The sequence below is a fragment of the Aquarana catesbeiana genome, linkage group LG09 (assembly GCF_042186555.1).
Source record: "Aquarana catesbeiana isolate 2022-GZ linkage group LG09, ASM4218655v1, whole genome shotgun sequence".
Classification (NCBI taxonomy): domain Eukaryota; kingdom Metazoa; phylum Chordata; class Amphibia; order Anura; family Ranidae; genus Aquarana; species Aquarana catesbeiana.
In genome coordinates, this window is record NC_133332.1 from 69894638 (window position 1) to 69906889 (window position 12252).

At 45.1% G+C, this 12252-nt stretch overlaps 1 protein-coding gene across 2 annotated transcripts in view; it reads right to left on the reverse strand.

Moving 5' to 3' along the window:
* Window positions 1-11005, reverse strand: part of ACTN4 (actinin alpha 4) — a 96932-nt gene extending 85927 nt beyond the window's left edge. Inside the window, exon 1 of one of the 2 annotated variants that reach the window (XM_073598756.1) lies at window positions 10675-11005. In XM_073598756.1, the coding sequence (XP_073454857.1) occupies window positions 10675-10806 (132 nt within the window). In that variant the 5' untranslated portion in view covers window positions 10807-11005. The remainder of the gene's footprint in view (window positions 1-10674) is intronic. The other variant, XM_073598755.1, reaches the window with a different exon arrangement.
* Between the last annotated feature and the right edge of the window lie 1247 nt (window positions 11006-12252).

The window sequence follows — 12252 nt, forward strand, 5'->3', positions numbered from 1 at the left end:
GGGGGTCTTCAAATGACTAAACTTGTTCTGGTGACAACTATCCAAGATGGGATATGCCCTACCTTTGGAGAGATGGGATATGCCCTACCTTTGGGAGAGATTTACCTTTCCTGTACCAGAAAATAAAAAGGCAAATCTGACTGGACAGAGAAAGAAAAAAAAAAAAAAAAAACACTATGTTGGCTTAATACACTTTAATTAAAGCAGGTTTAAAGAGACATCTGGGGCTGCCATTGTTGCTCTGAAAGGTCTGGCTCAGATTGCTTCCATATTCTCTGAGTCACAGATCCAGAAGTAGTATGGGCATACTGGGAGCTCCAAATACTTCTTACTATATGCTTGTAAAACTGTTTGCAATTAGCCCGAGATGGTTTGGTTACTAATATTTTCACAGGAAAGTCAGTAATGACCATCTACATAGTTCTCTCATAACAGTCTTCATTGAAGCCACTAGGTTTTTGTGTGTCCCTGGAATATTAGGCGAGACCTCAATGCTCAAGTTCCTGGGCCTTCACACCTAATACCATCATTACAAAAAAGGTGTCAAGTTTAATACACAGGAATTAACACATCTAACATGCATTTTTTAGTAAACCTTAAAGCTTTAGTGTACATCTGAGAAAAATATCCCCATGTTTTTTTTGTCCCTTCAGAAATGCTACAAGCACAGAGAAATACCTGTTCACCTGCCAGAAATGCAGTGTTATCCCTGCTATCTGAGCTGACAACACAATGCCTCTGCTGCATTGGAATCCCAAGCAGCTGTCTACCTTATCAGACTTCTCCCCTGCTAGGCTACAGAGCCCCTCCCTTCCCCCTCCTCATTTGTCAATTGCAGAGTTTTTAAATGGATAAAACAGGAGTAAATGTCCATGTATTGCAGAGTTGCACTACATATTTTTACAGATTCCTCCATCCACACTAGCAATGTGAATGCAGGAGTCTCCCCCACTGTGCTATTGTATTCTGACAGAGGGGACTCCACAGCCCCCCAATCCCATCAGAATCCACTAATCAGCCAATGGCTGTAGCGACTGATGGGATGCGGTTTGTCCAGTAGGACCGGTTTAACAAAAGCTGCTTTAACGATCGGCTTCTGTTGAACAGAGGAGGCTACTCACGGTTCAAAAATCGAATGAATCATTCTGAGCCGGCTGAATTTTAATGTGCGTGTACCCGGCTTTATATTCTGATCAAACGAGTTGATAACTCACACTACTGTATTTACAATAAATATGCTGTATACAAAAAATGTCTACACAAGTGTGCCCCGCATCAAGCTTTGCACATCCCTCTTCAAGGTAATAATGCCAGAAAAGATAAAAAGCAGTCACACATTAGAAAGCTACATACTAACAGAACTGAAGTCACTATAAATATCTGTTAGTTTGTACGAAGCTACAAAGTAACAAATCACACCTCATTGATTTCTGATAGGATCTGACAAGACGTCCATTAAGAATTCCTAGACAGTAGACCATGTGACCCGCTTCACACAGACAAATGCAGCTCTTCTGACAAAGCCCCACATGTGACTGAGGGGCACGTCTTGCCCTAAAAAGACCCAAAGTTATTTCCTGTGTATTGTATAGGCTGGCTAGTCAGGAGTTAAACCGTTTCTGCTTGCACAACTTGGCAAATATACACTCATTAACCTTTTCCCGCCTGACTAGGCCTGAAATCATGTTAATGATTAAAAGGGCTGGAAGGTTAAAAGTACAAGCCCAAGTTATACTCACTAAAAAGCAATGACCAGTTTAATACCTAAAATGTATTATAGTAACACACAGTCCAAACCAGCTCTACAAATACTGATCAGCTACTTCACATATCTTCCCAAAAGTGAAGTGTAAATGTTCGGCTCACACCAGTTCCGCAAATCCTTCATGAAACTAGTGCAATTCCTTTTTTTTTTTGGTGCCTTTTTCCTAAAATGAGGTCCTGAAAATAGGATATGAAAAAAAACTTAAGTATATGCAAACCCTCACCTTGTAAAACAACCCATTCAGTTTAAAATATAAAAAGGGGAAAAAAAGCGTTTTAAATATACACACACAAATGTTTTGCCTTTCACATACCCTCTGTTCTCAGCTGCATAACAAGCTCCAAGGAGGTGGGGGAAGAGAAACAGCAGGATGCTGGGTCTTCTTAGTGAGTGTGAGGACAAGTCTGATCATTGGAGCAGAGCAAGCAGAGTTCCCAGCACAGTTAGAGAACTGACCACACTGAGCTCTCATGGCTAGTGTGGTCAGATTTTAAATAGGAAAACAGACTGGCAGGAACACCAGGGATTTCAAATCAGGGAAGCAATACAAAGAGAACAGGATACTTTTTCATACAAGTACATGGTACAGCAGGCATATATCAGGAATATGAAGTTTTGGGTTTACATATCCTTACCTCTGACCTCTCCTGGAAATGTTAGTTATCTGACACTTCAATATCTTTGAGTCAATGACCTGGAACAAGCACACAGATAAGGAATTCTTTCCTCTGATTTTCCTAATCTTCATATTTGTTCTAGGTCAGGGACTCAAAGTACCAAAGCCAGTGGCTAACCCCCCAAAAAATGTAAGTGTTTTTACAAGATGGCTTGTAATTGCAGCCTCCATATATCTCATAACCACAAAAACCATATGTGACGAATTCCATAATGCTTATGGCCTGCCCTGCTCAAAAAAGGCTGCCAATGCCTTCACTTGCCTTGGTTTTCTCTATTATCCATCTTCTCTTGCAAGAGCCTCAAACCACTGTAGACGCATCTTGACAAGCAGACTCCACCTCATAATGCAATACATTCCCCCCCCCCTCCCTTTACATTAGGTCACCTAGGTGCAATCATAGCATTATAGGAGGACGACAAGGGGCGTACCAGGCTTCTGACTTGGAAACAGAGTCAAAACTTGCATACAATGAAAAGCAAGTTATGGGCAGGGGCTGTGTGGGCTTGTTACACTGCTTACTAACTATACAGTAATAAAAGTTCTATTCAGTCACATGCCATTTATACAGTCCTATATTGCAAAAAGTTCCAGTGGCTCGTTTGGCATGCTGGAATTTGTAACTGTCCAACATACTGTAATGGTTGAAGTTTGCACAAGAGCTCTTTCTTAAGACTCTATACAAAAAAGTTGGCCCTTCTTACAAGAAGAAAAAAAAAAAGAAGTGTTCGTTTTTTGCCACATAGCTCAGATCTACATTTCCATACAAGCATGCACGTTGCAGCCCATGTGGGGAGCAAGAGCCTTGAATCTGATACAGCAGGTTTGGTCAGCATTTGAACACAAGGTACCCTTATCTGTGGTTATTGTCTGCCACAAAAAGGCAACTGTGCTGCACTTGGAGAGTCCCCATAAAGAGGCCTTTCACATGGGAGGGAGCCTGTGCCCAGCCAGGGGGATTTAAAGCACAAACATGAAAGATTTCCAGGCTCTCAGTTAATAGGTCACTGGTTTCACTTACAACTGGCAAACCAGGTTTGGACACACTAAACTGTTCACTGCTTAGAAGAAAGCAGATATGCAAGAAAAGGGACACAATTGTGTGCATTACACAGCGAGTTCACACACTTTAACCACAGAATCCAAAGTCTTAAAGAAGTTATTCACAAGCATCTGAAAGAAGAAAAAAAAAAAAAAAGCAGAATACACAGCGACGGGTGTATTTATTCAGCTGAAAAGGGAAAAAAAAAAAAAAAAAAAAAAAAATTTAAAAACCACCACATACTTTTTTTTCCCCCCATCCCAACAAGGGGACAATTGTCACCTGTACAAACGATGGCTCCCACACACTAGCCAAACCAAGATGGCTTTATTTAGTTTAGTGGTGCTGTGTATACATGACATGTGGGTTAGGCTGGAGCCTCACACCAAGTCAATTGCGCATCAGAGAAGCAACTGCAAATAAGGAGCTAAAAATACTTATTAAAAATAAAAATTTTGATCTCACAAGCAGCCCCAGCCTTTTGACTATCCACAGACACAGGATATCTCAAGAAATTGGCAAGTTCAAGTCATTTGTTCCATTGTCTTAGAAAAATGTTGTGAATTTTATGTAAAGCAATCATCACAGCAGGATCTATGGAACAGAAGCATTTCAACCACATTCCTTGCAACAACCATCTTTTCCTAGAACTCATTTTTGACCTTAAAGGGGTTGTAAAGCCTCGTGTTTTTTCACCTGTAACCTATGCATTAAGGTGAAAAAACTTCAGTGACCAGCCCCAGTTTTACTCACCTGAGCCACGCTGTACCTCTCTGCCTGGGGTTCTCGGCTATTGACTGGATAGATTGACAGGAGCGGGAGCCAATGGCTGCGCTGCTATCAATCAAATCCAATGATGCGGGCCGAGTCCTACATTCTGCGTCTATGGATGCAAATGCTGGACTCAGAAGAGCGCTTCTCCTAGGGGGTTACACGATGCAGGGAGGAGCTACTAGCGCAGCCAAGGGACCCCAGAAGAGGATGATCGGGGCCACTCTGTGCAAAACAAACTGCACAGTGGAGGTAAGTATGACATGTTTGAAACACACACCACCACACAACGAAGCTTTACAATCACTTTAAGACAATCATGAAGACCTTAAATTAAAGTGGTTCTAAAGGCAAAATTGTTTACCCTAATGCATTATGGGTAAAACAGCTTTCAATAGACCCCCCACATGACTCTTAGAGGGAAAGGCATGAAGGGATTTGTAGTTTTACCACAGTTTGGGCGCTGAGGTTGCCTATCCCTACTTAAAAGAGAAGTACAGCCAAAGCACGTTTGGCTGTACTTCTGTGGATCACGGGAGTGCAGTCCATTTTGCATTCCTGTGACCCGTTTTCAGCAGACAGCGGGCTGAACCCTGCTGACATCGGAGCCGGTCCAGGCTCGGGAAAGATCATGACCATATGGTTCGGGATCCACCCACATGCCTGCACAATCAGCGAGCCGCTCCCATCCTGTCCATAGCCCAACACTTTAGCGAGTGTGGAGGGTAAAGCAGAGAGCCAGTGACTGGCACCAGCTCTCTGCTCAGGGAGCTCTGTGAACCGAGCGATCAGCAGCTTTTGATCCCTCTGTTCTCAGTGTTAGAGGGGGGGGGGGGGGAGGGGGGTCGGGGTGGTTGGTGGAGACAGATGCTATGGTTGCAGATTTAAGCTAGACCAGACAAAGATCTGATGTCTATGGAGCTAGCACACAGACACTCAGTTGTGTTGGCAAAGATCTCCATAGCAGCAAACATGACGCTTTGTAGAGTCAAGCAGTCAAATTTGTTCAGTCAAGCCCAAGGGCAGACAAATCACACATGCACGCCAAACCACCATTCGCAGGAGGTCTATAGGCACCATTAAGCAGAGCATAAGGCATGGGAGATTAGACAGCCATCTGCAGCTAAGCACCAATGGGACCCAGCATATTATCACCAGCTAGGCAGACATTTGGATGAAGAAAGGGATGTAGTTATAGCTCAGTCACAGAAGATTGCATGCATGCTGAAAAATATCTGCAATAACTCAGGCAGTTAACTTGTACATTCTCTGAACAACCCAAGTTGCAATCAAATCCAATGCAGTTTACCAATATCTGGCCATATAGGGCTATCCATATGAATAAAAAGAGGGGCAGCTAAATCAAACCAAAAGGGCCCTTTCACACTGATGTGTTTTTACCTGGCTAGAAATGCAAGAAAAAAAAATTGCAAAAATATTTCCCTTTATAAAGGAATTATAGCCAAAGCCAATTTGGCTGTACTTCTCTTATGTATCACAGGAGTGCAATTTGTTTTGCACTCCTGTGACCCGTCTTCAGCAGACTGAAGTCTGCTCTCTGCTGATGTCACAGAAGTCAGTCCAGGGCCAGCGTCATCACGACAATGGAAGTCGGGATGTATTATTTATTAATAATTTTATATACCTGTATAAAAGAAAAAAAAAGTGAATTAATTTTTTTTCCCCCCAAAAAAAGTTAACTTATCCTTTAAGGGACTTTGTTAACCTAGCTTTTGGGATTTGGCTAGTCCTGTTAAACATAATAAGCAGCAGAGCCCATGCCCTGTAAACAAGATTTATTGTGTTTTTCCTTTCTTAATGTCATGTAAATCAAGGCTAGACAGGTAGCCCTCCAGTGACACCAACAACTTTTCAGGTGTTGGGTAACATGTCTTCCCCTCTAGCGACACCAGAGAACTGAAATATACTGTTCATAAGGTAGAAATACTATATTTGTAATGCACACACACTGGCTACGTGGGTGCTATAAATTGTCTAGAAGTAAACTTACGTAGAACTGTAATACAATGTGACACTACATTTCACACAGGCACAGCTCCCTTTCTGGTTATTAACGCCCTGCCAGTTAAAAAAAAAAAAAAAAAAAAACCACAAACCTCAGGAGAAGCCCAGCCCAGATTGCAAAGCAATGAGAAGGCTGCTCAAAGGCCATTCAAAAATGACACGATTGTAATACAGTCATTCCTACAGTCCAGAGCAATGACTGACAGCTTGGCAACACCAACTCCCTCCCTGGGATTATATGCCACCCCATACAGCCCTGCTAAGCATGTAACTTGCATTTTATATGCGTGACTCTTCAATCATATCTCACTGATCTCCTGCCACACCCTTCAGTACTCTGACACCCTGGGAAGAGTCACCTAGCATTTGCATCCAGCCCAACATCAATACATCAATACACCCCCTAGCAAATCCCTATCGCTTCAAATCAACAGTAAGCATTTTACAGGTGCCTAGATAAGTAAAGCTTGTAGGATCTTCTCCACATGCTCCAAATACAGAACAACCAAGAGATAAAAGACTAGTCAGGGGGGCATGATCTGGCACGCTTTCAAACCACCAGTGGGGAACAATATCACCACGATAATCTTGTTTTGCAAGACAGAGAAAATTCTCCTCAGGTGTTAAGAAATACACATTCCAAAAAAAAAAGAAAAACCACACACACAAGGTTGTGCAACAAATTACAGGTGCTTCACCTTGTCCACAGCTGGCTGTGCAATGCACAGCACACCCAAAAAGACTAATATGTATTTCTCCTTATATTTAAAAAGGCAAAACAAAAAATGATACTTTGATGGTAGTAAGGACATATAAGGCTGTTTACCTCGCCTGTAAATTAATCTATTCATTTTTTTGCTATTGCAATCATCTGCCCATAGTGATTCTATAAATACAGAATGATTTTCATATTTTATTGTTTCCTGTCTTGTCAGTGCATTCTTCTTGTGAAACACCAGACTAACGCTCGCTTCAGACGTTATTAGCATAAAGTTACTATGAAAAAGGATGTGTCAGAATACATGTCTGCTTCAAAAGTGTAAAGTACTAGCTTCCTAGTTACAAGGTTGCAAAGTCTTGAGATTAATGTAAAGACTTTGCTACTAAACTGATCCTCTTCCCGCCCAGTGTTATCTCAGAGGAGGACTGAACACCACTGATAGCTTGTTTAGAACAGTCACCCTGCTTTGGTGGCTTAAAAGAAAAGCTGGAGTATAGGATATTGGACACAATTTTCAGGGGGAATAAATTGATTTATTACTAGTGAAGGTGGCAGCACAGTGGCCTAATAGTTTGTACTTCTGCCTTGCAGCACTGGGGTCCTTGGTTCCAATCTCAGCCAAGACTCTATCCGCATGGAGTTTGTATGTTCTCTTTATTTTTGTATGGGTTTTCTCCCAAAGACATGGTAGTAGCTGAATAGGCCCTGCTATTTGTGTACCAATTGGCTATACACAACATTCTGCACGCTACTCCCAAGCAATTGGGAAGTTTTGACCTGTCGACCTAGCTTGTAAAAAAAAAAAAAAAAAAAAAAAAATCCCGAGAATATTCTTTTCAGTTTAGCCATTTTTATTAATTTTTTAGCAAATTTATAGAAAACAATACGTTAAGAGTGCTCAACTATGTGATGAGTCTCATTGACAGGACACAGTTCTAAAATGACAATAGACTTGATGACAGCTAAGAGCTCGCTTGCACCACATTCCCTGCATTCAGTGGGCGGTACCACATGCACGTTTGTAAAGTGTCTGAGGTTTGTTTTTGGTACTATATTTTTTAGGGGTACATTTACACTTCTGGCTGGGGGGAGGTAAACATAGGTTATTGAGCCAGGTTTTTATTACCCCCACTTTAGCTGCAAAGGCAACTGGACATACATCAGTCGGTAGCATAATGTTTGCCACTGCCCCCCCAAAAAAAACAAAAAGACCGCCACCGGTCGCCACTGCTGCCCTGAAATCAGTTTTGGCGCGGTGGTGTACCATTCTCAGGGTTAAAACAGGCAACATGTTGCCTCCTCGCTGTAGGACGTGCCCGCTGAAGAGCAATCAGCAGTGGATCACCGGGGTGGCAAGGACCTCCGCATGTGTAAACTGAATCTTACATTTACATGTGTTTGTGGTATGGCCTGGTGTGAAAAACAAAAAACACGGTATACTTTCTTTAAAGTGTGACGGCAGCGCAATGATGTAAAATAGGCTCAATGTATAATTTTTCCTGCATATGCTTTATAAATGTGTTTGACTGCAGCAGTATTAAAAAGCAAACATATTGCAGCATAACAATTCTTAGATATGATGGCTGCATTTGTTTTCCTTTTTAAGGCTCTTTTATTGTCATCTGGCAAGTTTGTTTCTCAACAGAACAAGCTGTCCTGCAGATGTAGCGGTTGGAGGGTTGGGACAAACCATTTACTACTCACAGGGGTTGCCAGCTTTATTTAAAAGAAAGAAACAATTTAAGTAACTGCTTATGAAGCATTAGCTGGAGTTTGGCTTAAATTTGTTTAGTGTATCTAAATCTGCTAGTACATCCAACATTCCCTTTCCCCCAGACTGACAATGCTGTTGTCCAAATGTGCTTCTTCATTGAAGAGTGGAGACACTTATGCCAGGTACATACTACAAAGTTTTTTGTTTTCCATTCCCTCCAGCGGGTTGAACGAAAAAAAAACAAAAAAACTGGCAACTTGGGTCAGAGCAGCTGTACTAACAATCTGATGTTAGTACAGTGATCTCCCCTGCTGAGCTATTGAGTTCTGACAGGGGGGTGGGCTCCTTACACCAGAACACTCCGATCAGCGCTCTCTGATTGGCTGAGAGCGCTGATCGGGAGTCGGCCGGCTGCTGGTTTTCCAGCATGCACATCCGAGCGAAGCCGGCCAAACGGCCGACTTCTGTCATACAGATCAACATACACACGGGCCGAATTGTGGCCGGTTTTTATTGAACCGGACGATGTCTCCCTACATTTGGCCCGTGTTTATGCGAGGCTTGGTTCACATTGCCATAACTAAAAAGTTGCACGACTTATGGTGCAACTCTGCCAGGCGACTTCCTTGTGATTTTCTAGCGACTTGAGTACGACTTTGAAGCGACTCGCAGGGGATGCCTGGCTAATCTTCCTGTAACGTCGGATCCAAACCACATCAAAATAAGGATCTGACTTGGAGGTGACTCCCATTAAAAAGTCTATGGGGACAAGTTAACTTAGAAGTCACCTTGAAGTAGTACAGGAGCCTATTCTACAGTCGAAGCCACTTGAGTAGTGCCAATTAAGACAGCTCTCATTGGGGATTTCACATGTCACGTGACTTGGGGTCTCACAAATCAGATCTCAAGTTGCAACAGTGTGAACTGACACAGGAGGTGTGTTACTGGCCAGATCACCAAATGAATGCAGCTACCACATCTAATAAATTAGTAAGCTGAAATATAATAAATTTGTAATAAAACCAAAAAAAAGTAAGAGAGTCCCAAAAGCCAACTGTGATTGGCCGCTCACCTGCCAGTTAAGGGGAAAAAAAAAAAAAGTTAGATGGTAGAGTAAGCAGGTAAGGGAGGGGCGAGTCTATGTGACTTGTGGGGTCAGAAATCTGTCTGGGAGATCCTCCTTGTAGGTCGCAAAGGAAGTCTGCCAGGGAGATGGGCTGTGGTGCCCAGCCAGGGAGATGACCCATAGACGGAGCGGAGAGATCCATACTGGGGGGAGGAGCGGTGATCAGACCTGATAAGCAGGGAGTGTCCCTGGACACACCATGCCTCCCGGAGCCGGTCATTGTCCCCAGCCAGTTATGGGAGTCAATGGGAATTGTGGGGGTCAGAGATCTGTTTAGAAGATTCTCTTTACAGGGTCAGAGAAAGCCTTCCCAGCCATATGAGCCATGGTGCCCAGCCAGGGAGATGGCCCATAGACGGAGGTGATCAGACCTGATAAGCAGGGAGTGTCCCTGGACACACCACGCCGGAGCCTGTCATTGTCACCAGTAGGGGGGGGAGCACACAGGGCTGAATACAGAATATAATGATACATTTGGGGGGTAAGTTTAGTAAGTCACAGAAAGTATCTGAGGCCATGACAGGTGTGATCACAGGCTGCTGCTGAGAGTACATGGCTGTGCCTGGCTGCACAGGGGGTATAAGAGGCTGTAATGCTATATATATATATATATATATATATATATATATATATATATATATATATATATAAACAGAGGGGTGGGGGAGATTCCCAGCAACTGGAGCCCAAAAGTGCACACACTGAGCGGAGGACCCTCCTGACCAATCAGCTTGCATCATTTAAAACGAGGCCAGGTGTGCGGTTGCCATGGGCAACGTCTCCAGTTCCCATGAACCAATCCCATGTCCCGCCTGACAGGGCGCGCGCGCTCACCTTGCGCTGCTGCTTCTCCCAGGCCGGGTCAAGTAGCAGGTCCCGGTCCCATTCGTCATCCTGCTCCATGTACTTCCCCTCCTGGTTGATGTAGCCGCCACCTCCACCGCCGCTCACGTGATAGTCCACCATGGCGGCCCGGAGAGTTTGGTTATCTGTGGGGGGGAGTTGCGACGACTAGTAACAGCAAGGTAAGGTGAGGGGTGTTCTCGTTCTGTCTCTCTCTCTCTCTCCCGTGTGGAAGCAGCGGGTTCCTCTCCTCTCCTGGGATCGGCGCCGAGTGCGCACGCGCGCTTCACGTTCTCCGCCACCACAGCGTCTAGTCGCTCACCTCAACCGCGCCAGCCAATAGGAAAACCAGGAAGACCGACAGCGACCCGCCCAGCTAGCTAGCTGGCCAATTAGAGGGAGCGAAGGGAGTTTGCCGCTTCTGAACCGCCTTTTGGTCTGTCGGTGCTGAGCGGCAATTCATAGAATGTGAGGGGAGGGGCGGGAGACGCCCTCTAGCGTCACTGTCACACCCGTGTCACCCGCCCCGAGAGCAGGCTGTTCCCGCCCTTTACTCCTGACTGCTGCTAGGTGTACCGGTGTGTCCGCTGTGTATCCCTCCCCACCCACCGGGACCCCCCAACACCGGTAATAGGTCACCCACACCTCCCACAGATAGCGGTCCTTCAGCAGAACATTGCCCAGACCAGGACCCCCCTAAGAACTCAGAACAGCACCCCCCCAACAAGGACCCCAGAACCGCCTACCCTTCCCTCCGACACCCAGAACATTTCCCCTATCCCCCACCGACATCCGGAACATTTCCCCTATCCCCCACTGAGACCCAGAACATTTCCCCTATCCCCCACCGACATCCAGAACATTTCCCCTATCCCCCACCGACATCAGGAACATTTCCCCTATCCCCCACTGAGACCCAGAACATTTCCCCTATCCCCCACCGACATCCAGAACATTTCCCCTATCCCCCCACCGACATCCAGAACATTTCCCCTATCCCCCCACCGACATCCGGAACATTTCCCCTATCCCCCACCGACATCCAGAACATTTCCCCTATCCCCCACCGACATCCAGAACATTTCCCCTATCCCCCACCGACATCCAGAACATTTCCCCTATCCCCCACCGACATCCGGAACATTTCCCCTATCCCCCACCGACATCCAGAACATTTCCCCTATCCCCCCACCGACATCCAGAACATTTCCCCTATCCCCCCACCGACATCCGGAACATTTCCCCTATCCCCCACCGACATCCAGAACATTTCCCCTATCCCCCACCGACATCCAGAACATTTCCCCTATCCCCCACCAAGACCCAGAACATTTCCCCTATCCCCCACCGACATCCGGAACATTTCCCCTATCCCCCACTGAGACCCAGAACATTTCCCCTATCCCCCACCAAGACCCAGAACATTTCCCCTATCCCCCACCGACATCCAGAACATTTCCCCTATCCCCCACTGAGACCCAGAACATTTCCCCTATCCCCCACCGACATCAGGAACATTTCCCCTATCCCCCACCGACATCCAGAACATTTCCCCTATCCCCCACCGAC